The sequence below is a fragment of the Hemitrygon akajei genome, chromosome 2, assembly GCF_048418815.1.
Source record: "Hemitrygon akajei chromosome 2, sHemAka1.3, whole genome shotgun sequence".
NCBI lineage: Eukaryota > Metazoa > Chordata > Chondrichthyes > Myliobatiformes > Dasyatidae > Hemitrygon > Hemitrygon akajei.
This window is the reverse complement of record NC_133125.1, coordinates 161,598,829-161,620,664: the sequence shown is the minus strand read 5'-3', so window position 1 is coordinate 161,620,664 and position 21,836 is coordinate 161,598,829. Positions and strand designations below refer to the sequence as shown.

Sequence of the window (21,836 nt, the reverse complement as noted above, 5' to 3'; positions counted from 1 at the left end):
TGAAGCACATTCCATGCACCCACCACTCTGTGTAAACTTAGCTCTAACACCGCCACCCCCTATAATTTCCTCCAATCACCTTAAAATTATGCGCCTTGTATTATTCTTTCCCACCCTGGAAATAAGTATCTGGCTGTCACTTGATCCATACCTCTTATTATCTTGTACTCCTCTATCAAGTAGCCTCTCATCCTCCTTCGTTCCAAAGAGAAAAGCCCAAGCTCTCTCATACTTCCCTCATAAGGTATGCTCTCCAATTCACTCTGCACCCTCTCTAAAGCTTCCACATCCTTCCTATAAGGAGGCGACCAAAACTCATTAGTGTGGTCCAATCAGGGTTTTATAGAGCTGCAAAATGACCTTGCAGCTCTTGAACTCAATCCCGATTAATCAGTTCAACACACTATCTGTTCTCTCAACAACCCTGTCACTTGCACTGCAACTTTGAGGGATCTATGGATGTTGACCTCAAGATCCCTCTGTCCCTCCAGACTGCTAAGAATCCTGCAATCAATCCTGTATTCTGCCTTCAGATTTGACTTTCCAAAGTGAATCATTTCACACTTTCTGTGGTTGAACTCCATCTGCCATTTCTCAGCCCAGATCTGCATCTTGTCAATGTCTTTCAAGGCTCAAGGAATGGATCCTTACTGTAGTGCAATGTGGGAAAATCTGTAGTCTGTCAGGTTGATAAGATTTGCTTGAGGGTGTCCTGTGAGGATTTGAAATTGGGGTGTAACTTTCCACCATATTGACTGGTGTATGTGATTTTTAAAAGTCACATACACCAGAATTCACAGCAACACAAAGATTGTTGGCTATTAAGCATTGTGGATGGCAGAATTAAGTCACAAATATAAAGTAGTGAAGTAAGAAAATTGCTGATAAACAGATTTCAAATGTATGTTCATTCACCTTGGACCTAAAAAGGACAGGTCATCCATCTTTCACACTTCAGCTCTCATCCTCTTTGTCCTGGACAGAGCAAGAACAAACTTCCCTAGTTCTCATCTTCTGTCCACCGACTTCCACATTTGACGGATCATCTGTTGCAGAGTGCAACAGCTCCAACAAGATCCCACCACCTAACATACAGTATGTACCCCTCTCTTCCTATCAGCATTTTGAAGGGATCACTCGACTACTTCCTTTGTGACTCCCTGGTCAGCTCTTCCTATCCACATCAACCACTGTCCAGAGACTCAAATAATCTTCCCAAGTGAAGCCATAGTTGACTTGTACTTCTTCCAATCTGGTGTTCAGACTGTGGTCTCTTTTAAACTGAAGAAACCAATCAGATATAATCCTTTTGTTCTACCAATCTATCTCCTTCCCTGTTACTTGTTTCTGTCTTTACAGTTCTGACAAGTGTCTTAGTTCTGAAGTGCTAACTTAGCTTCTCTGTCCACAGATGCTGCCAGGTCAGCTAGGAATCTCTAGCTTTTCTCTTTCTATTAACAGCACACGGTAGTTTATAAATGGTAACTAGCTAGAAGCAGCAGAGGTCCAGTACCTGTCAGTGGTGGTGGGAAGGGTTCTGGCTTCATCAATCAATTATAAAGTAATGGATTGGTGATCATCAAAATAGATGAGGGGGCATGTTGGAATAATTATACTTGTACTCTGTAAATTATACAGATGGATTGATTGTGGGCAAAATCTTAGTAAATGGTGTCTATTATGGAAACGTATGAAGCCCTATAAAAGGAATCAAAAGGCAAATTACTACCTAAATGGAGATGGATTTTAAATGAATGAAGTACAGAGGAATATAGGTGATCTTATGCATGAATCACAAAAAGTTAGCAGGTGCATGTAGCAAGTAGCATTTTGGTCTTTATTGCAAAGGGGTTTCAGGTTAGAAACAGGGAAATATTGTGAGAATTGTTGTTGGTGAGGCCACAGCAGGAATACTGTGCATAGATTACTTATTTAAGAAAGAGCATACTAACATTAGAGATAGTCCAAAAGAGATTCACTAAGCAAAATACTAGGATGAGAGGGTGGTTTTATAATGAGTGGCTAAAGAAGTTGGATTTGTATTCTTTGAAGTTTAGAAAAATGAGTGGTGATCTTATTGAAATATTTAAGAACCTGCGATAGCATGATATGTTAGACATTTGAGATGTTTCCACTAGTGGGAGGGTCTTTAATGAGAATACATGTTACACTATAACAGTGTGTGTATTTAAAAGTAGCATGAGAATTCTTCCATGCAGAGGGTAGAAAATCTCTGGAATTCTTTTTAGCGTACAGAGTTGTGGATGGTATATCACTGAAATTATTTATAGAAGTGGTAGATAAGTTGAGGGCTATGTTGACATGACAGAAAAGTGGAGTTGCTTGCTTGACTGAATGTATTTTTGATTACAGCTCTTTCATTGGATGGCAATGCAGCTGTTGCTCTGTTAATCACAGGATTGATGTTGCCATTAATGTTTCTTATTCCATTGATGTATCTGCTTCTGACGCCAAATTTAAACAAAGGTATGTCTCATTTAATTCCAGGCTCCTCTCCAAGTAAATTTGTTACTTTTTTCCCTCTTTGTTTATGTGAAAATGAAGAATGGAATAATCATAGCCTTACTGCCATGTCCCTGTGACCAGTGCCCTGCATTTCTGACCAGTTGAAGTGGTGCTCACAATGATACTGACCATCAGGAACTATTCTGGAGATACCTGTAACTTGACTCCAGAGGGGTCTTTAGGAGAAGTCATCTTGGGTGAAGGTGATCCCTGTTTTTCCTTGATTGACATATTGTGCAGTCATTCATGTTGTGACAATGACATACTGTAGAGATAAAGAATGAGAGATAGATAACCCTAGAGCTTTCCTTCATTCTGGTTTGAAGCAGGTCTGGACAGACACTCTTTATGACCTGGTAGCCATTCCTCTCTAATATTTGGCACAGTATTTTCAGTCCATGACTTTTCCTAAGGGCAGCTTAACACAAGGAAATACCAGTACTTCACCATAAATTGACCTTTTGAAGGAATTTGTCTGTTTAACCTGCACCCTGAATCTGCTTTCATGTGGGGCCCAGTCACGCTCTTAATTATATCTCAGATTGGGACAGCACACAAAGAAAATCTCTTCTACAACAGTGATGAGTTTTTCTGAACAAGTTGGTTTATTCAGGCCTGTTACAGTTTACAGTGGAGAGCATGTTGAGTGAGAGGTGAACAATATTCAACTGATCCAAAAAAACTTCCAACAACTTATAGTATACATGTTGGAGCAGATGCATACAGATTTTACAATTTCTTTGTAGTACTTGACCTTTATTTAACTGCCTGACAAATAGGACTTTGTTTTCCTTTATCACACAGTCATTTTCTTCATTCTCCCTGAAATTGGGTGCTCTAATTTATGGTTTTGTCCTTCTGTCACGTCTCAGTTCTGATTAGCTCTCCTGCTCCTAAGCTCTATTCCACCCTCTATTCGTTTATACCTGCTCTAGTTAGCTATGCCTTGTAATCTAAACACTTCCTTGATTTAAGTAGTACCCTGTTTCTTTTAAGTGACCATTCAGCCACCTCCATTGACCTATTAAAAGAAAAACACACCTGCTGAAAGAGAGTTGTCGCATGAATTTTGTGGTGAGGATTTCCTTGGACCTGGTTCACTGTTTAGCAGTGGAGTTTCTGGACAGCCTCTGTTCTTACCTGCATTGAATATTGCAACATTCGGACTGCACTGTCTGCACCCACGTCTGGTTAAGCTTACTTCCTGATCCAAAAGACTGTCTGATATCCATGAGTATTTGGGCATAGTGACATTTCAATCCTTGATCATAGAATTGACTTCACAGTCAGTTATTGTCACCACAGGCAAGGCAATGGGAGTTGCAGTATTTGATCATTAGGATAATACAGCTGAGCTAATATTTGGTCGTACGTACAAGGGGAACTACAATATATTTGTTGTTTCCAGCATGCTTCGTCACTGGATAAGAAATTAATAAATTTATCATTGTAAATAGTTTCTCTGTGATGTTTTTGTCTCCCCCTTGGCTTTTCAGCAGCTGCCAATGTAAATGAGCTCCCCAAACTTGGTCTGGCATCTTATCTTTTCTGAGCTGATTGGGAGTTTAATATCTCCAGCAGCCTGAGCAACCCTGATCCCTTCTCTGTTGCACCATGAACATTGATACATTAAATTGCTTCTGTAGATCTGTTACTATGGATTTCAACTTTTACTTTCATTGTTTTGTTTTCCTTTTCTCATTTTTCAATTGCAGCTTTGAGAGTCAGAAGATGGTTGTCTATCTATAACCCTATTTTCCTTTTTGTCGGCTTCATTACTATGATTTCCTGGATGGTGATTACAGGTATGAGCTCAAATGTTATTGTATATTTGCATGAAAAAGATGAACTTAGAGATATTTAAAGCATCCTTAGCCACAGGTGAAGTGCCAGGGAATTGGATGATAGCTAATCTTGTTCCGTTGTTCAAGAAAGGCTTTAAGAATAAGCCAGGAAATTATAGGCTGGTGAGCCTGACCTCAGTAGTGGACAACAAATTGGAAGGTATTCTAAGGAACCAGATATATAAGTAAGAGATAGGTAGGGACTGATGAGGGGTAGTCATCATGGCTTTGTACATGGTGGTCATGTCTTACCAATCTTATAGGGTTCTTTTAGGAAGTTACCAGGAATGTTGATAATGACAAGACTGTGGATGTTTACATGAACCTTATCAAGGACCTTGACAAGGACCCGTATGGGAGGTTGGTCAAGAAGGTTCAGTTGATTGGCATTCAGGTTGATGTAGTAAATTGGATTAGTCATTGGACAAGGCAGAGAATGGTAGTACTGTAGATGGTTGCTGCTCTGACTGCAGGCCTGTGACTAGGTTACATAAGTTTGGACTTTATTCCCTGGAGCTCGAAGAATGCAATGAGATTTGATAGAGGTAGAAAATATTATGAAGGGTATACATAGAGTAAATGCAAGCAGTCTTTTTCCACTGAGGTTAGGTGAGACTGGAACTACAGGTCATGGGTTAAGGCTCAAACATGACATGTTTAAGGGGAGCACGAGGCAGAATTTCTTCACTCAGAGGACAGTAAGAGTGGGAAATGATCTGCCAGTAGAAGTAAGTGGTAGATGAAGGTTCAATTTCAATATTTAAGAGATATTTCAATAGGTACATGGATGGGAGAGGTAAGAAGAACTGTGATCCAGATGCAAGTCGATAGGACTAGGCAGATTAATTGTTTGGCATGGGTAGATGGGTTGAAGGATCTATTCTGTTTTCTGACTCTACAACAGTAAGGTGGTGAAAGTGAATGTGAAATTCTTTTCTTACTGGTGAAATTCACTGCTGTCCTATTCGAAGGAATTGACAGGTTTTGCAAACGTCATTTTTAGTGACCATCACCAGCTGATGGAGGTACAGCTTTCTATTCTCTCATCATCTTGATTTATTCCAGATTTTGTGATTCATATTTATTTTTTCTTGCAGGCTTTACACGAGAAGACATTGTAATTGTTACGTCGTCGGTTATGGGATTGGTACTTTCTGCAGCAAATGCTATTACATTTCTCTTTTGGACATGGAAAGAATTCCCAGGTACCTGTTATTGTAATCTGCACCTTAGCATAAATGCACATGTATCTCCAAGTGACCAACATTAACAGAACCAAATAAGAGAATGAAACACGACCAATCCACACCACTCCCACACACCTGTCCCAACACCACCTCCCAACACAGCTGTTCCAACACCCCCCCACTGCTGACCCAACACTACCCCTCATTCATCCATTAATCCTCTCTCTATCTCATTAACAGCCCCTGCAGTGGAATATAATTCATCTACATCTTGCCTAGTTGTGAATTTGTGCTTTGCAATTACACAATCACCTGTATTGAGTTTAATTGATTACAGAGTGGTATTTTTACAAACATGGAAACATAGAAAAACCCACAGCACAATACAGGCCCTTCAGCCCACAATACTGTATCAAACATGTACTTACCTTAGAAATTATCTAGGGTTACCCATAGCCCTCTATTTTTCTAAGCTTCATGTACCTATCCAGGAGTCTCTTAAAAGACTCTATTATATCCACCTCCACCACCATTGCCGGCAGCCCATTCCACGCACTCACCACTCTTTGGAAATAAAGGGAAGACAGGCAATAGCAATGGGCTCCTCCTCATTGTTAGGTTTTCTAGTTTGTCTATATTTTCACAGTTTCTGGAAGGATCAGCAGAATCCTTTAAATATACTGGATTGATACCATCCACAAACCTGCAAGGAAATTCAAGTCACAGCTTATGCAGGTCAAAGGTGACTTCGGACTCGGGGTCAGCTGGCACTTACAGGATTCCCTGTGAATGCAGAGCAGCGTATATCGGCTAGATGGGATGCATGATGGAAACACGTATCGAGGAACAAAGGAGGTGTATCTGTTCGGGTTACCCGGAGAAATCAGCGGCAGCAGAACATTCATTCGCAATGGCAGTAGGATTGACTATGACTGCACAAAACTACTGTGCCACACCAATGGCTTTTGAGAATGCCAGGTGAAGGAAGCAATTGAAATAAAACGAGAGGAAAAGAATTTTAACAAAGATGAAAGTCGCGCTCTACATAAGAACTAGAATTTGATTGTAAACAAAGTGGCAGAGCAGAAACCTGATTGGATGAGGACTAACCAATCAGGAGGGACGGAATGCAGGGGTATAAATACCACCTGACTAAACATGCCCAGGCATTATCCCTGAAGAAGTTGGCAGAGTTTGTCAATGAAATATTGGTTGTAATCGATACCTGTACCTGGATTGAAGCCCAAGAAGAGTTTATTTGTCATATACGCTGGAAAAGCGCTAGTTCCTTCCTAATAGGCAGCAGATCAGCAGATCCTAATGAGCAAATTAATAGAAGCTTACCAGCAGAATATTCAAATGATGGAGCATGGTGTTAATGAATGATTGAGGGCTCCAATAATGCATATGCAGATCAGGGTAAACAGATAAATCTTGTAGAGATGGAATTTGGTTTAGTGACAGAGTGAGTATGTGAATACACACTCTGCTCTGGGTTTAAGCACAATCCCCCATTTGTCTAACTCAGTTTTGGACTATTTCCTGATGTAAAACTGAGCTTGAAGAGGAAATAGGACAGAAGTGTACAGAACAGTAAGGAGCATGTGAGGGTTAACTGCAAAGACACCAGAATGATCTCGGTCACAACCATTCATGGGTTTGTTGCACTCATAGAAGTCTTCGGGAGAATGGATTAGTGAGACATTGGTGAACTGGGCAATCTTTAAACCTGAACAGTCTTTGAACAAACATTTTTGACAATGAAGAGCAAGATCTGTGGTGTATCTGGATCTCACAATGGTTAATTGATTTTCCACTCAGAACACATACTTATCTAATCTCTTAGATGTGTGGGAGTGGAGACAATGGATTCAGTGATATTGGAGGGGACACAAGTTCTGAGACATGAATTGCATAGCTTGTAATTTGAAAATATAGTGAGAGGGTATGTGAAATAGAATACATTCCACAAGTGGGACTTGGATGGGGTGCAAAGAAAAACGGAGCAGCAGCACCACTTTCTCGAAAGTGATGGATGACAAGCAATACCTTACTGGATCCGCAGCAACATCTGAATGAATAATGTCAGATGCTTGGTAAGGGAGAGATGTCTCTTTCATCTGGAGGTGATCAATTCTTTGGATCCAGTTCACCAGTTACCAATGGATTTACTGAGAATTGTCTGTCTTTATATACTTTTAAATGCCAAATCATTTTTACATTTCAGCCTGCTCCTTGTATAGTTAAGCTTCACTTTGTCTCATGCTGGTGAGCATTTCAGTGCATTGATGTTCCAATATTCAGCTTCTGAACAATATTGAAAGCCAAACAGTATTGTTATACTCCAAAGGCAGGGATTGATTATTGTCAAGACTGGCAAGACCATATCAATTGATCATAGACAGTAGGTTCTTATTTAATTTGCTGGATATGTACATAGAGAAGCATCAGTGTAGTGGCATGCCCATCTGACTGGACTGCAGATAATGGAAAACCTAGATAATCAAATGTGTTTCCAGAGGCAACAACAAGCTAGTTTTAGTCTCATCCAGCATCTTCACACCTGCCCGTGTCATTGAGCTCTCTATACCTTCTTCATCCCCGTGCCCTGACATCTGGCCCATCTGTAAGATGGTTGGGTTGCATCATATTGAGGAGGTTCAACACCAACCTGACCAGCTGAGGCCCATTTCCACAACATGCAACACTTCGTTTATTAATCCTGTATTGAATCATTTGTGTCAACCTGTTATTTCAGCTTTCATATAGCTTTAATGTTGTTTATTTCTCCACATGGAATCTAGGAGACAAATGCTGGAGGTGGTCCCTGAATATTTGTAACGTAGTGTCTCTTGTCAGCATCCTCATTGCCTTCATTTGCTGGATTGTATTCAAAGGTAAGGGCAAAGATATTCCTTATTAACATGAAAATGGTAAATTTGCTATGGTGTACAATGTTGGACTGAATGAGCATCACAGTCAGTACATTGTAGGCTGTTTTTTTCTGGGACAACTACACCTACAGTGTAATAGTTTATGAAAGATCAGATTGTGTGTCGGGACTTTTAGAAGCCATTTGATGAAATCCATCATGTTCAATTTCACAAAATGGAAGGCATTGATAATTGGGTCAATGAATGAACAAATAAGTCACTCGCAGGAGGTAGAGAATAAGGATAACTTGCACGGACACGAGTTGGCAGGATGTGAGTAATCGTGTCCTGCAGGAATTTCTGGGTCTGTAACTTTTAACTTTCTATGAAGTCCACCTCAAGACTTCCTTGACCAACCTGATTCACTCAATCAATGTGGAAGATAAAATCCCCCATGACAACTGCTGTTCCATTCTTACCAGCCTCAGTTATTTCTTGGTTAATCGCCTCTGCCACTGCAACGTTTTTATTAGGTGGCCTACAGACAACACCCACCAGATTTTTTCCCTGTACTATTCTTAATCTCTACCCAGATGGACTCCACATTCTGATCCATAGCTCTTATATCATCTCCCACAGTTGCCCTGATCTCATCCCTAATCAAGTACGCCACTGTACCCCCTCTGCCTTCCTGCCTTTCATTCCGTATTACCTGATACCCTTGGATACTTACATCCCACTCATCTCCACTTTGAACCAGGTTTCTGTAATGTCCACTAAATCATATGCCTTGGTACTGATCAAGTTCACTAACCTTGTTTCTAATACTACAGCCATTTAGATCAAGAGCCTTTATACTCATTGTCCTTTTAGAATCTAGTGACCTGTGCGATCTTTGCTTTTTACTTTCTTGCACTCTACTCTTTATTTTTTCTTCATTTACTCTAGCTTTGCTCTCTGCATCACTTCCCTCTTCTTCCCTGTGTGGGTTCCCATCTATATGCTCAAGCTTTTCAGTCCTCTGTAAGTTATCCATACAATTGCCAAGATCCTTTTCCATAGTGAATACTGAAGCAAAGTATTCATTAAGTACCTCTGCTATCTCTTCTGGTTCCATATACACTTTTCCACTGTTGCACTTGATTGGTCTTATTTGCTCACGTCTTATCCTCTTGTTCTTCACATACTTGGGGTTTTCCTTAATTCTGTCCACCAAGGCCTTCTCATGGCCCCTTCTGGCTCTCCTAATTTTATTCTTAAGCTCATTCCTGCTAGCTTTATATCATTACCTAGTTTTTTGAACCTTTGGTTAGCTTTTCTTTTCTTCTTGACTAGATTTTCAACAGCCTTTGTACACCACATTTCCTGTACCTGACCATCCATTCCTTGTTTCATTGGAACATATTTATACAGAACTCCACGGAAACATCCTCTGAACATTTGTCACATTTCTGCCGTACATTTCCCTGAGGACATCTCTTCCCAATTAATGCTTCCAAGTTCCTGTCTGATAGCCTCATATTTCTCCTTACCCCAAATAAATGCTTTCCTAACTTGTCTGTTCCTGTCCCTCTCCAATGCTATGGTAAAGGAGATAGAATTCTGATCACTATCTCCAAAGTGCTCTCCCATTGAGAGATCTGACACCTGACCAGGTTCATTTCCCAATACCAGATCAAGTCCAGCCTCTCCTCTTGTAGGCTTATCTACATATTGTATCAAGAAACCTTCCTGAACACACCTAACAAACTCCACCCCATCTGAACCCCTTGCTCTAGGGAGGTGTCAATCAACATTTGGGAAATTGAAATCTCCCACCACCATGACCCTGTTATTATTACACCCTTCCAGAATCTGTCTCCCTTTCAGCTCCTTGATGTCCCTGTTACTATTGGGTGGTCTATAAAAAACACCCAGTAGAGCTATTGACCCCTTCCTGTTCCTAACTTCCACCCACAGAGACTCAGTAGACAATCCCTCTATGGCTTACTCTGTTTCTGTAGCTGTGACACTATCTCTGATCAGCAGTGCCACGCACCCACCTCTTTTGCCTCCCTCCCTGTCCTTTCTGAAATATCTAAAGCCTGGCACTGTAAGTAAGCATTCCTGCCCCAGAGCCATCCAAGTCTGTGTAATGGCCATAACATCATAGCTCCAAGTATTGATCCACACTCTAAGCTCATCCGCTTTGTTGATACAGTAATGTTTATCAGCCATATAATAAAGGCAAAAAGAAAGAGATGCAGCTTTGTGTAAAGTAAAACTAGAATTCATGTAATGTCATCATTGGGGGAGGGAGACAGGAAGGCTCTGCTTCATCTTCTGTAGTGCTGGACATTGGCTGGTTCTGTCCCTTTATCACTGCAGGACAATGATGGAGGGAGAGAGTATCTCCAAGCTCTGACTGTCTTAGAACTTTGGTAATGTTGTGCTATGCCAAAACTGGCTGAGCAAAGCTATTGTAGAACTAATAGATATATAAACTTTGGTTTAATGTATTTTTAAAAAACTATATTACGTCATTGGATTTTTACACGGATAGATGGTGATTGGAGTCATGGAATTAGACAGCACGGAAACAGGTTCTTGACTCAATTTTTTCATGCCAGTCAAGGTGCCTCCCTAAGTTAAGTCCATAACCTCCAAACCATGAACCTGTTCCAGAGTCACTTAAAGGTTGATAAATTTTAGACTTCCCTGCCCTGATAAAGACTGTGACCATCCACCTTTTCTATGTTAATAATGATTCTTATAAACTTCTACAAGCCTCCATTACACCAGGGAAAAGTGAAAAGGGTGGTGATTTTCAGAGGATAAAAATTAGCTTTATTTGTCACATACAGATTGAAACATCAAACCATGTGAAATGTGTCATTTGCATCATTGCTGCGGCGTGCTAGGGGCAGTCTGCAGGTGTCACCATGCTTCTAGCACCAAGACACTGTGCCCACAACCCACAACCCCTGAATGTATGTCTTCTGAATGTGGGAGGAAACCCATGTGGTCAGAAGGAGAATGTGCAAACCCCCTACAGACAGAAGTGGGAATTGAACCCCAATCAGTGATTGTTGGTGCTGTAAAGTGATTATGCTAACCACTGTGCTATCATTCTATCCTGCTATCCTCTCTGAAGGAAATTGTAGAGGTGAATACAATGACAACTTTAAAAACTCATTTGGACAGGTCCACGGATAGGAATGGTTTGGAAGGATAAGTTGACAACGTGACTTATTTTATCTTATGTAAAATATTGTTTAACGATCCAGTTTTTGCGTTTTATATAGTATTAAATTCCCTTAAACGCGATGGGTGCAGGAAGGTTTCATATAATTTACTCAGTGAATTCTCCATTGTATATTATAGGTGAACGTTGTGACGGCAACATTCCAATCTGGATCCTTCTCATCGCCTCAATGCCCGGATGTGTAATAACATTATTCAGGACATTTCTAATTTGGCACTGTAAGTATCAAAATCATTAAAGCAGTTACTAAGAGATCCAGTTTCAGTGAAAACCTGACTCTTAGTTTTGCCATTACTATAACTTCTGAAAGGGAGCAATTTCAAGGAAATCTTCAGAGTACAAGAGCAAGGCGCTCATACTAAAACTAAGCTATCCATTTAAGCTTGAACTTGAGAGCTTTGTGCAATTTTGGCCACAAGGCTGAATGAAGGATGGAATTTCACTAGAGCAGGTGCAGAAGAGTGTTGCAGCTCTGGGGAGATGCTGATTATGCTGGCTTTGTGTTTTTTTTAAAGAGTGGTGAAGACTGAGGATACAAAATCAAAGGACCATAGATAGGGAAGATGGTAAATTCCTCTTAGCTGAGGTGCCTATAACCAGAGCACATAGCATTAATATAAGGAATAGGAAGTTTAGATGGGATTTGAATGGAAGTCACTCACCTGGAGAGAGCTTAAATTCTGGAACACACTGTTGGAGGTGATGCTTGAGGCAGGTCATCTCACAGCGTTTAAGTCGTACTTAATGGAACTTTGAACATCAAGGTTTTGGAGGATTTGGACTAAGTACTTGAAAAGAGAACTTAATTCGAATAAGTTTAATATCATCATATTTACCGAAGTACAGTGAAAAACTTGGTATTGTATCATCCATACAGATCATTTCATTTCATCAGTGCATTGAGATAATACAAGGGAAGACAGACAGACAGACAGACAGACATACATACTTTATTGATCCCGAGGGAAATTGGGTTTCATTACAGCCGCACCAAGAATAGTGAAGAAATATAGCAATATAAAACCATAAATAATTAAATAATAATAAGTTAATCATGCCAAGTGGAAATAAGTCCAGGACCAGCCTATTGGCTCAGGGTGTCTGACACGCCGAGGGAGGAGTTGTAAAGTTTGATGGCCACAGGTAGGAATGACTTCCTATGCTGCTTAGTGTTACATTGCCATTAGGCTTTACAATTCTACCGCCAGGACTTAAGAACTTTTTAAAAGCTATTATTAATGCTTTTTGAGATAGTGATTTAGATGCATATCATATTTTTTACTGAGTTAAGTATTGTATGTAATTAGTTTTGCTACAACAAGTGTATGGGACATTGGAAAAAAGTTGAATTTCCCCATGGGGATGAATAAAGTATCTATCTATCTATCTATCTATCTATCATCTCGGTGGAATGAGTCTCTGGCTGAATGTATTCCTGTGCCTAACCAGTACATTATGGATTGGATAGGAGTCATTGTACAAGATGGCATGCAACTTAGACAGCATCCTCTTTCCAGACACCACCATCAGAGAGTCCGGTTCCACCCCCACAACATCACTGGCCTTACAAATGAGTTTGTTGATTCTGTTGGTGTCTGCTACCCTCAGCCTGCTGTCCCAGCACACAACAGCAAACATGATAGCATTGTCCACCACAGACACGTAGAACATCCTCAGCATCGTCCGGCAGATGTTAAAGGACCTCAGTCTCCTCAGGAAATAGAGACGGCTCTGACCCTTCTTGTAGACAGCCTCAGTGTTCTTTGACCAGTCCAGTTTATTGTCCACTCGTATCCCCAGGTATTTGTAATCCTCCACCATGTCCACACTGACCCCTTGGATGGAAACAGGGGTCACTGGTGCCTTAGCCCTCCTCTGGTCCACCACCAGCTCCTTAGACTTTTTCACATTAAGCTGCAGATGATTCTGCTCACACCATGTGACAAAGATTCCCACCGTAGCCCTGTACTCAGCCTCATCTCCCTTGCTGATGCATCCAACTATGGCAGAGTCATCAGAAAACTTCTGAAGAATGGCAAGACATTGACAGAATGCAGAATGAGGTGTCACAGTTACAGAGTAAATGCAATGCAGGCAAACAATAAAATACAAGGCCACAATGAGGTAAATTGTGAAGTCAAGAGTCCATCTCATTGTACTAGGGGACTGTTGAGAGTCATGTAACAACAGTGTAGAAGCTGTCCTTGAGCCGGACGGTGCATGTTTTCAAGCTTTAGTATCTTCTGCCTCTCAACCTCGCACTCATCTCTGGAGCATCTAGATGCTAAGGATTCCCATGTTAGAATACTGTTAATTGACTACCAATCTGCCTTCAATACTATTCATCCAAATAAACTCATCTCCAAACTCCTAGACCTAGGATTCAACACCTTTCTTTTTAACTGGATCCTTGACTTCCTGACCAACTAACACAATCAGTATAGCAACATCTCTGCCACGATTATCCTGAACACTGGTACCCCTCAGAGTTGTGTCCTCAATCCCTATACACTCACAACTGTCTGGCCACTGTAACACCATCTGCAATTTTGCAGATGACACCACTGTAGTAAATCGAATCTCAAATAATGATGATTTGGAATGCAAGGAGATAGAGAGCCTAGTGGCTTGGTGTCAAGACAACAACATTTCCCTCATTATCAGCCAAAGAATAGAGGTGGTCAGTGACTTCAGAAAGTGGGGTAGAGCACACATTCCTGTTTCCACCAGCTGTTTGGTATGGGCCTAATTCTGTGTTACTCCAAACCCATTGTCCTTTCTGTCCCTGAACTGGCTGCTGTCACAAAGGATGATTATTGCATTCCACTGGATTCCACATGCAGCTAGCAACATCTCCAGCATGTGTTCTAGTGGATACTGAAACACCTACTGGAATGCAGATGGCCTGAATTTCCTGGCCGATCTTCAGCGATTCCCAATCCACCTGCACCTGAATCCACACAGAACACAACGATCAAGCACAGACATAGTGAGATTCCCTGGTTCAGAAATCTGCGCTTGGATCCTGTGCCAGGACCACCCTGATACAGGATCCCTCAGCCCATACATTGGAAAAGTGAATGCATAGCTGTAGGAGGTATGAGGAGGCTGTAGCTTAAAGGCTTATATTAAGTTTTTGGTAAAAGTTCATTTTAAAATAATTTAAATTTTGATAGTTAAAATGTTTGATTCATTATTGGTTTTGCTCTCTGAAGATTACAATGGGTTTTGTTATGCTATACCACTTTCCAATTTCTGTCTTTGTATACTGTACAGTATACTCCTACACCCCAGCACCCGCACAAACCTGCCCATGTTTCTCACCTCCAGCTCTGATCATACATCCGCTCTTGTTTCCAATCCATGGCTCTGTTGGATGTGTCACCTGTGTCCCAAATGCCCAGAGGCCCACCCCTTTGAGTGCCAAGAACAGAGACAGAGAGGCAGTCAATGGCTGATGGAAGGAACACTTTGAAGACCTCCTCAACCACAGTTATGTTCTGCCCTGGACGCCATCATGTAGAAACCTCTCCAACCAAAATTTGCTGTAATAACTAATTGGCAAAAAGATCAGGACTCAAAATTATGAGCCTTATGAGCAGATGACATAGCCAGTAAAATTATGAAATTCATTGGTAAAGAGCTTCAGTAATAAATCCCTATTGTCATTGTTCATACCTGGGGAGATGAGGGTATGTCAGGTGATATTGAGATACTGTGTTTATGTCATCCTCAGGAAAGGAAACAAGTCTGATTGTGGTAACTGCAGAGGGATTTCCAAGCTGTCTGGCAGTAGACCATCAGACATAGGAGCATAATTAGGCCATTTGGCCCATCGAGCCTGCTCCACCATTCCCTGACAACAGATTCATTATCCCTCTCAACCCCATTCTCCTTCCTTCTCCCTGCAACCTTTGACATTCTTACTAATCAAGAACCTATCAACCTCAGCTTTACATATACTCAATGACTTGCATGTGACAATGAATTCCACAGATTCACCAGCCAATAACTAAATAAATTCCCCCTCATCTCTGTTTAAAGGGATGTCCTTCTATTCTGAGTTCATGCTCTCTGGTCCTCGACTCCCCCACAGTAGGAAACATCCCTCTCCACATCTATTCTATCTAGGCCTTTCAAAATACGATAGGTTTAAATGAGATTCACCCCTACCCCTCAGTACATGGCCAGAGACATCAAATGCTTTCCATGCATTAACACTCATCTCTGGAGCATGAAGACAGTAAAGACACCTGTGTTAGACTATTGCTTATTGACTATCACTCTGTCTTCAATGCTATCATTCCAAGCAAACTCATCTCCAAACTCCTAGACCTAGGACCTCCCTTTTCAAATGGATTGTTTACTTCTGGACCAATAGATCACCATCCATAAGGATAGGCAGCAATACCTTTGTTGGGATTATCTTCAACCACAAAGCTACAGCTTTAGCTCCCTACCGTACTTTCTGTACACTCACGATTGCATGGCAGATACTGCTCATTTGCAGATGACACCATCGTAAAATAACAAATCTCCAATAATGATAATCTGCAGTACAAAAAGGGGCTAGAGAGCCTGGTGCCATGAGGTCATGACAATGATCTTTCCCTCAATGTCAGTAAAACACAAGAGCCTCAGGAAGGAGGGTTGTGCACATGCTTCTGTTTACATCAACCATACTGAGATCAAAAGGGTTCAGAACTTCAAATTCCTAGCAGTGAATATCACTAATAGCATTTCCTGTTCCAACCACATAGAAAGACCAGCCATGAAAGCTCACCAACATCTGTATTTCGTCAAGAGGCTAAAGAAATTTGGTATATCCCCTTTGACTCTCACCAATTTTTATTGAAGCACCGTAGAAAACAGCCTGTCCAGATGCATCAAGCTTGGTATGGCAATGGCTCTGCACAAGACTGCAGGAAACTGCATATAGTTATGGACCCAACTCAACACATAACAGAAATCAACTTCCCCTCCATGGACCCTGTCTATACTTTTTACTGCCTCGGTAAAGCTGCCAATGTAATCAAAGACTCCAGCCACCCCTGCCATTCCCTCTTCTCTCATTGTGCAGAAAATATGGAGGTCTGAACACACATACCACCAGATTCAAGGACAGCTTCTATCCCATTAATGTAAGACTTGTACGATAAGATGAACTCTTGAACTCTTGAACCAGTCTACCTCGTTATAGCTCTGCTCCTTATTGTCTGCCTGCACTGCACTTTCTCGGAAACACTATTCTGCATTCTATTGTTACTTTCCCCTTGTACTACCTCAACACAATGACCTGATCAAATGATCTTCATGATGTCATGCAAATCAAGTTTGACACTGTGCCTCAGTACACATTATCGTAATAAGCCATTTAAAATAACTTCCCATGGCAGTGGAGCTGGTCTTCAGAAATAATAGGAAACTTCAGACTCCAGCAACTACACAAAACCATGGTCACCCAAATGCCAGTAGCCAAGCTTCAGTGACATTTGCTTGCACTTGAAGACTAAGATCCAAAACATATGAGATGAGCCTCACAATGAGCACACGTAAGAGTAAGGCCCTCGACCAACCTATCCTCACCACACCACACATTCCACTCACAATAATTGCACAGAGGAAAACCAGAAAGCCTGGACCACCATCTCAGGAGCCACTTAAAGTGAAGGCAGACATCAACGATGAAATACAGACAGACAGAAAAGACAGACATACCTTTATTGATCCCAAGGGAAATTGGGTTTTGTTACAGTCGCACCAACCAAGAATAGTGTAGAAATATAGCAATATAAAACCATAAATAATTAAATAATAATAAGTTAATCTTGCCAAGTGGAAATAAGTCCAGGACCAGCCTATTGGTCTGACACTCCAAGAGAGGAGTTGTAAAGTTTGATGGTCACAGGCAGGAATGACTTCCTATGATGCTCAGTGTTACATCTCGGTGGAATGAGTCTCTGGCTGAATGTACTCCTGTGCCTGACCAGTACATTATGGAATGGATGGGAGCCATTGTCCAAGATGGCATGCAACTTGGACAGCATCCTCTTTTCAGACACCACCGTCAGAGATTCCAGTTCCACCCCAACAACATCACTAGCCTTACGAATGAGTTTGTTGACTCTGTTGGAGTCTGCTACCCTCAGCTTTCAAATTCACCACTGCCTTCAATTTCTCAGCACAGCCTTTGATCCATTTGGAAATAGGATAGATAAATTTAACAACATGGATCCTGTAGTCTATTGGACAGAGCTGATCCTTGTTTTTTTATATGTTTCTGTGAGCTTCCTACAGCAGGCATCTCAAAGCACTGACAAAGGGACCACTGATACTAGATTTGCAAAATTCCCCAAATTCAACCAGCATGATTATTCTCCCCCAAGTCATTATCCCTAACATTGAGATTTGAATTAGATTGGCCACAACATTCACATGCTTGACTCTAAATTCCTGAAACAATATACTGAGCTCAATTATTAGAGAAAATAAGCAGGTGGTCATGGACAAAGATTCAAGGATGTAGTCAAAGCTTCTTTGAAGACCAGCATTTCACCTGATTCATGGAAATCTGGCCCAAGACTACTCAAAGAAGAAGGAGTATTCATGATGGTAAAGAGAATGTCTTTGCCATGAACTGGAAGAAGACAGTAGCATGCTTTATAGGAAGAAGATAAGCTCCTAATTACCTCTCTATTAGTCCATCAGCTATTTCTTCCACTGCAGGCCTCTATTCCAATGTTCACCTCATCAGACACCTCACAACCTCAAAAAGCAGAACAGAAGGAAGTCCTCCTCCATGCCAAGTGTCTGCCTTCAAAGATATGTTGCTCACCCTCAGGCTCTGGGACTATGGCAGTTTCTGAGCAATGAATTAACTTTCTAAATCTGGAGAAAATACAGACAGAGAAACTGTGTGTGTAGGCTAAACACCCCATGAGAAAAATCATGTCTCTGCCATTACTGGATAGTCAGAATCTAAAGTTACTGAAGGTGAAGTTGCTGGTTACTTTGTCATTTTATATCCAGGAATTCCAGCATTCCCACAAGCAGAGATCCTGTAGCAGCAGTCCATCAAAGGGCAGGGTCTGGGTCTGGAAAAGAAAATTCTGGAGCAAATCAGGAGGTTTTCCACCAAACAAATGTTGCGCAATCCTTGGAAGCCTTACCAGGTTTGAAAGGGTAGTTGAGGCCCAGTCCCACGTCCATGGAAGGTACTGCTGGATATTCCAGTGATGGAGCAGGAACAGCAGGGATGAAGGGTTCTAGGATTCACCTCAGCAAATGGGAGAAGATGTGGGCAACGTGGAAATCATTTGCTGCTCGATTGCCTGTCCATTTATTTTAAATGTTTGAAAAAATTATGGAATGTTTGTGTGGAATGTTTGATTGACGAGGTTCCAACTGGGAACATGGATTCGAGAAACAGTTGCCACCCAGTGACAGTCTCAGGCCAAGGGAGCAGAATTTCCTGATTTGCTCTGTGTGAAACACCTTGCTGGTTACTGTGGGACTCTATGGATAAAGTAGCATTAAGTCAATTGATGGTTTAACTCTTTCCTATTGTCTGATCCTGGACCTTCCCCAACAAGTTAACCAGAGATACCGTCAGTGCTTAGTGTTCAGACAAACTATGAGGAAATAATGTACCAAAATAGGTTAAAATAAAAGTAAATCATTGCATTTTAGAGGCTGGATGTGAAGCATAATCTCTGACAAGAATGTTTACTAATTGTCTGAGTTTATGAAGAATTATTTTATTCATTTTAGGCAAAAACAAAGAAACTTACACAGACAACTGTGCTGAAGGAGAAGTTTGTTCCAATAAATTCCTGCTGTGTTTTTGGTGTCTAGAGGCTAAGTTAGTAAGTTTATAAATCCTTTGCTATCTCACCCTCTCCACTGCTCTCAGACTCATTGAAAACTTCCTGGTGTGTTTCTAATGCCGCTGTCAGTCAGATGTTGACACTCATGGTCCAGAGGGTATCTTGTCCTCCGTAATATGCCTGATATGTGGTTAGGTTTAACATCGTGTACAGTTTCTCTTACTGTTTTGTTGCTTCCATATCTGCATTTTAATTATCACTACAGGTCTCTGTATCTGGTCCTGCAGCACTTTGTCCATCTGCATTGCACCTTCTCTGCATCTCCAACATTATATTCTGCATTCTGTTTCCCTTTTTACTATCCCGATGTAATTGTGTAGGGAATAACTGTCAGCATGCAAATCAAAACTTTTTGCTGTATTTTGGTACAGGTAACAATAATAAATCAGTATCAGTGCATTGGTCTTTTCTATTTCCATAGGGTCTTTAAGATGCAATAGGGTCTTTCAAGAGACTCTTAGATAGGTATGTGGAGCTTAGAAAAATAGAGGGCTATGTGGTAGGGAAATTCTATGCAGTTTATAGAGTAGGTTACATGGTTAGCACAAGATTGTGGGCTGAAGGGCCTGTAATGTGCTGTAGATTTCTATGTCCTATGTTCTATGTTCTCTCTCCTGTTGAGGTATTTGTTGTTTGAATGTGAAGATTTGTCATCACATATAACAAATGCATTGTGTTTATTTTGTCCATTTCAGGATAACAGAGAAATGAATGGATTACAAACTATGAACCCACATCTTGAAGCTGAACCTCGATAAGAAGGGACACAACACTCATCAGTTTCACTGTGAGGACAGTTTCTGTGTCCCTGCTGTAGATTGGAGTCTGGAAAATCCTTCCCTCTGTTACGTATCCCGTAACGGGTTAAAAAGGACCAGCAGAAATGGACACACCTGGAGTCTGAGTCTTCCGTTATAAACTCTATTTTATTAGTAACTACGTGATTAAGTAATATAAAACAAGATAAGGTAAACAGTTTAGCAGAGTACATGCATATATAAGTGAGTAAATAAAGTTCCCAAACTTCTTCCAGCTTAGGTGGTGAAATGATACAGTCTTACGATGGTATAGGTATGCAGTCAGTTCAGTTCTGGTTATTGAATTGAGTAGTTTAAAAGAGAGGGAAATGTTTTGTCTTCCCAGTGCCGATGCCGTCAAATCTTCCACGTCGTCCCCTGTTCCCGAAACTTATGGAAGTCACTGACTGTGACCACACAAACAAGAATGCTGGTTTTCCACAGCATCAACCCAGGCCAGGGTTAAACACACCCATAGCTTCCCACCGGTCATCCCTTTGTCCACACTGTGAGCAAAAACCCCACCTTTGTCATGGGCACACTAAGCTCAACCAGTGTCAGTGTCTTCCTCATCTCTGGTGTGTCTGATTACAAAGCCAGTTGACCTTGTATATATTTCATAACTGCTGAACACCATATGATGTCCATCATATAGTTCCGCCTTTCAGTTTCCAAGGCAACTCACAGGCTTTTTGTTGCTCTCTCCCCCCACGCACGCTGTTCGCTCTCTCTTTCTCTTTTTAAAGGAACAGTCCATATTTAATAATCCTTCAGATATTGTCACACCTCCCTCCTTTCAAGAAAAATTTTGAGCAAGGAGCAAAATCTTTGTGTTAACTATTGATTATACAGTTTAAAGCAATACATGTGTAATTATCAGGTAACATAGCAAAGTGTATACAAACTTAAGCTTAACATCTAGACAAACAGTCTGCTATAATATTGTCAGTACCTTTCACATGTTTTATTTCTGTGTCATATTCTTGCAATATCAGACTCCAGTTAAGTAACCTTCTATTCGTATCCTTCACTTTCTTCAGAAACACTAAGGGATTATGGTCAGTATAAACCACAAGGGGTTTCTGCTCAGGACATATGTAAACATCAAAATGTTGCAATGCTAAAATGAGTGATAGCAACTCTTTTTCAACAGTAGAGTAATTCTGCTGATGCACATTAAATTTCTTTGAGAAATAAGGCACTGGATGTTCAATTTTATCAGCATTCTTTTGCAATAATACTGCCCCAGCAGCTTCATCACTAGCATCTACCGCGATTAAAAATGGTTTATTGAAGTCAGGTGCTTTGAGCACAGGATGATAACACAGGATGGTTTTCAGGTGGTCAAATGCCTCGCGGCAAAGGTCACTCCACACAAATCTTTCACTCTTCCCTAGGAGTTTCATTAGGGGGAGAACGATGTCTGCGAAGTTATTACAAAACTTACGGTAGTACCCAACCATTTCTTAAAACCTTCTT

At 41.0% G+C, this 21,836-nt stretch overlaps 1 protein-coding gene across 1 annotated transcript in view; it reads left to right on the top strand.

Annotated features, from left to right (window-relative positions):
• LOC140721245 (uncharacterized) overlaps positions 1 to 21,554 on the top strand; it is a 77,779-nt gene extending 56,225 nt beyond the window's left edge. Inside the window, exons 10-15 of the mRNA XM_073036098.1 lie at positions 2,374 to 2,487; positions 4,242 to 4,331; positions 5,468 to 5,575; positions 8,362 to 8,454; positions 11,794 to 11,892; positions 20,256 to 21,554. Coding sequence (XP_072892199.1) covers positions 2,374 to 2,487; positions 4,242 to 4,331; positions 5,468 to 5,575; positions 8,362 to 8,454; positions 11,794 to 11,892; positions 20,256 to 20,257 — 506 coding nt within the window. The 3' untranslated portion in view covers positions 20,258 to 21,554. The remainder of the gene's footprint in view (positions 1 to 2,373; positions 2,488 to 4,241; positions 4,332 to 5,467; positions 5,576 to 8,361; positions 8,455 to 11,793; positions 11,893 to 20,255) is intronic.
• Positions 21,555 to 21,836: the final 282 nt, after the last annotated feature.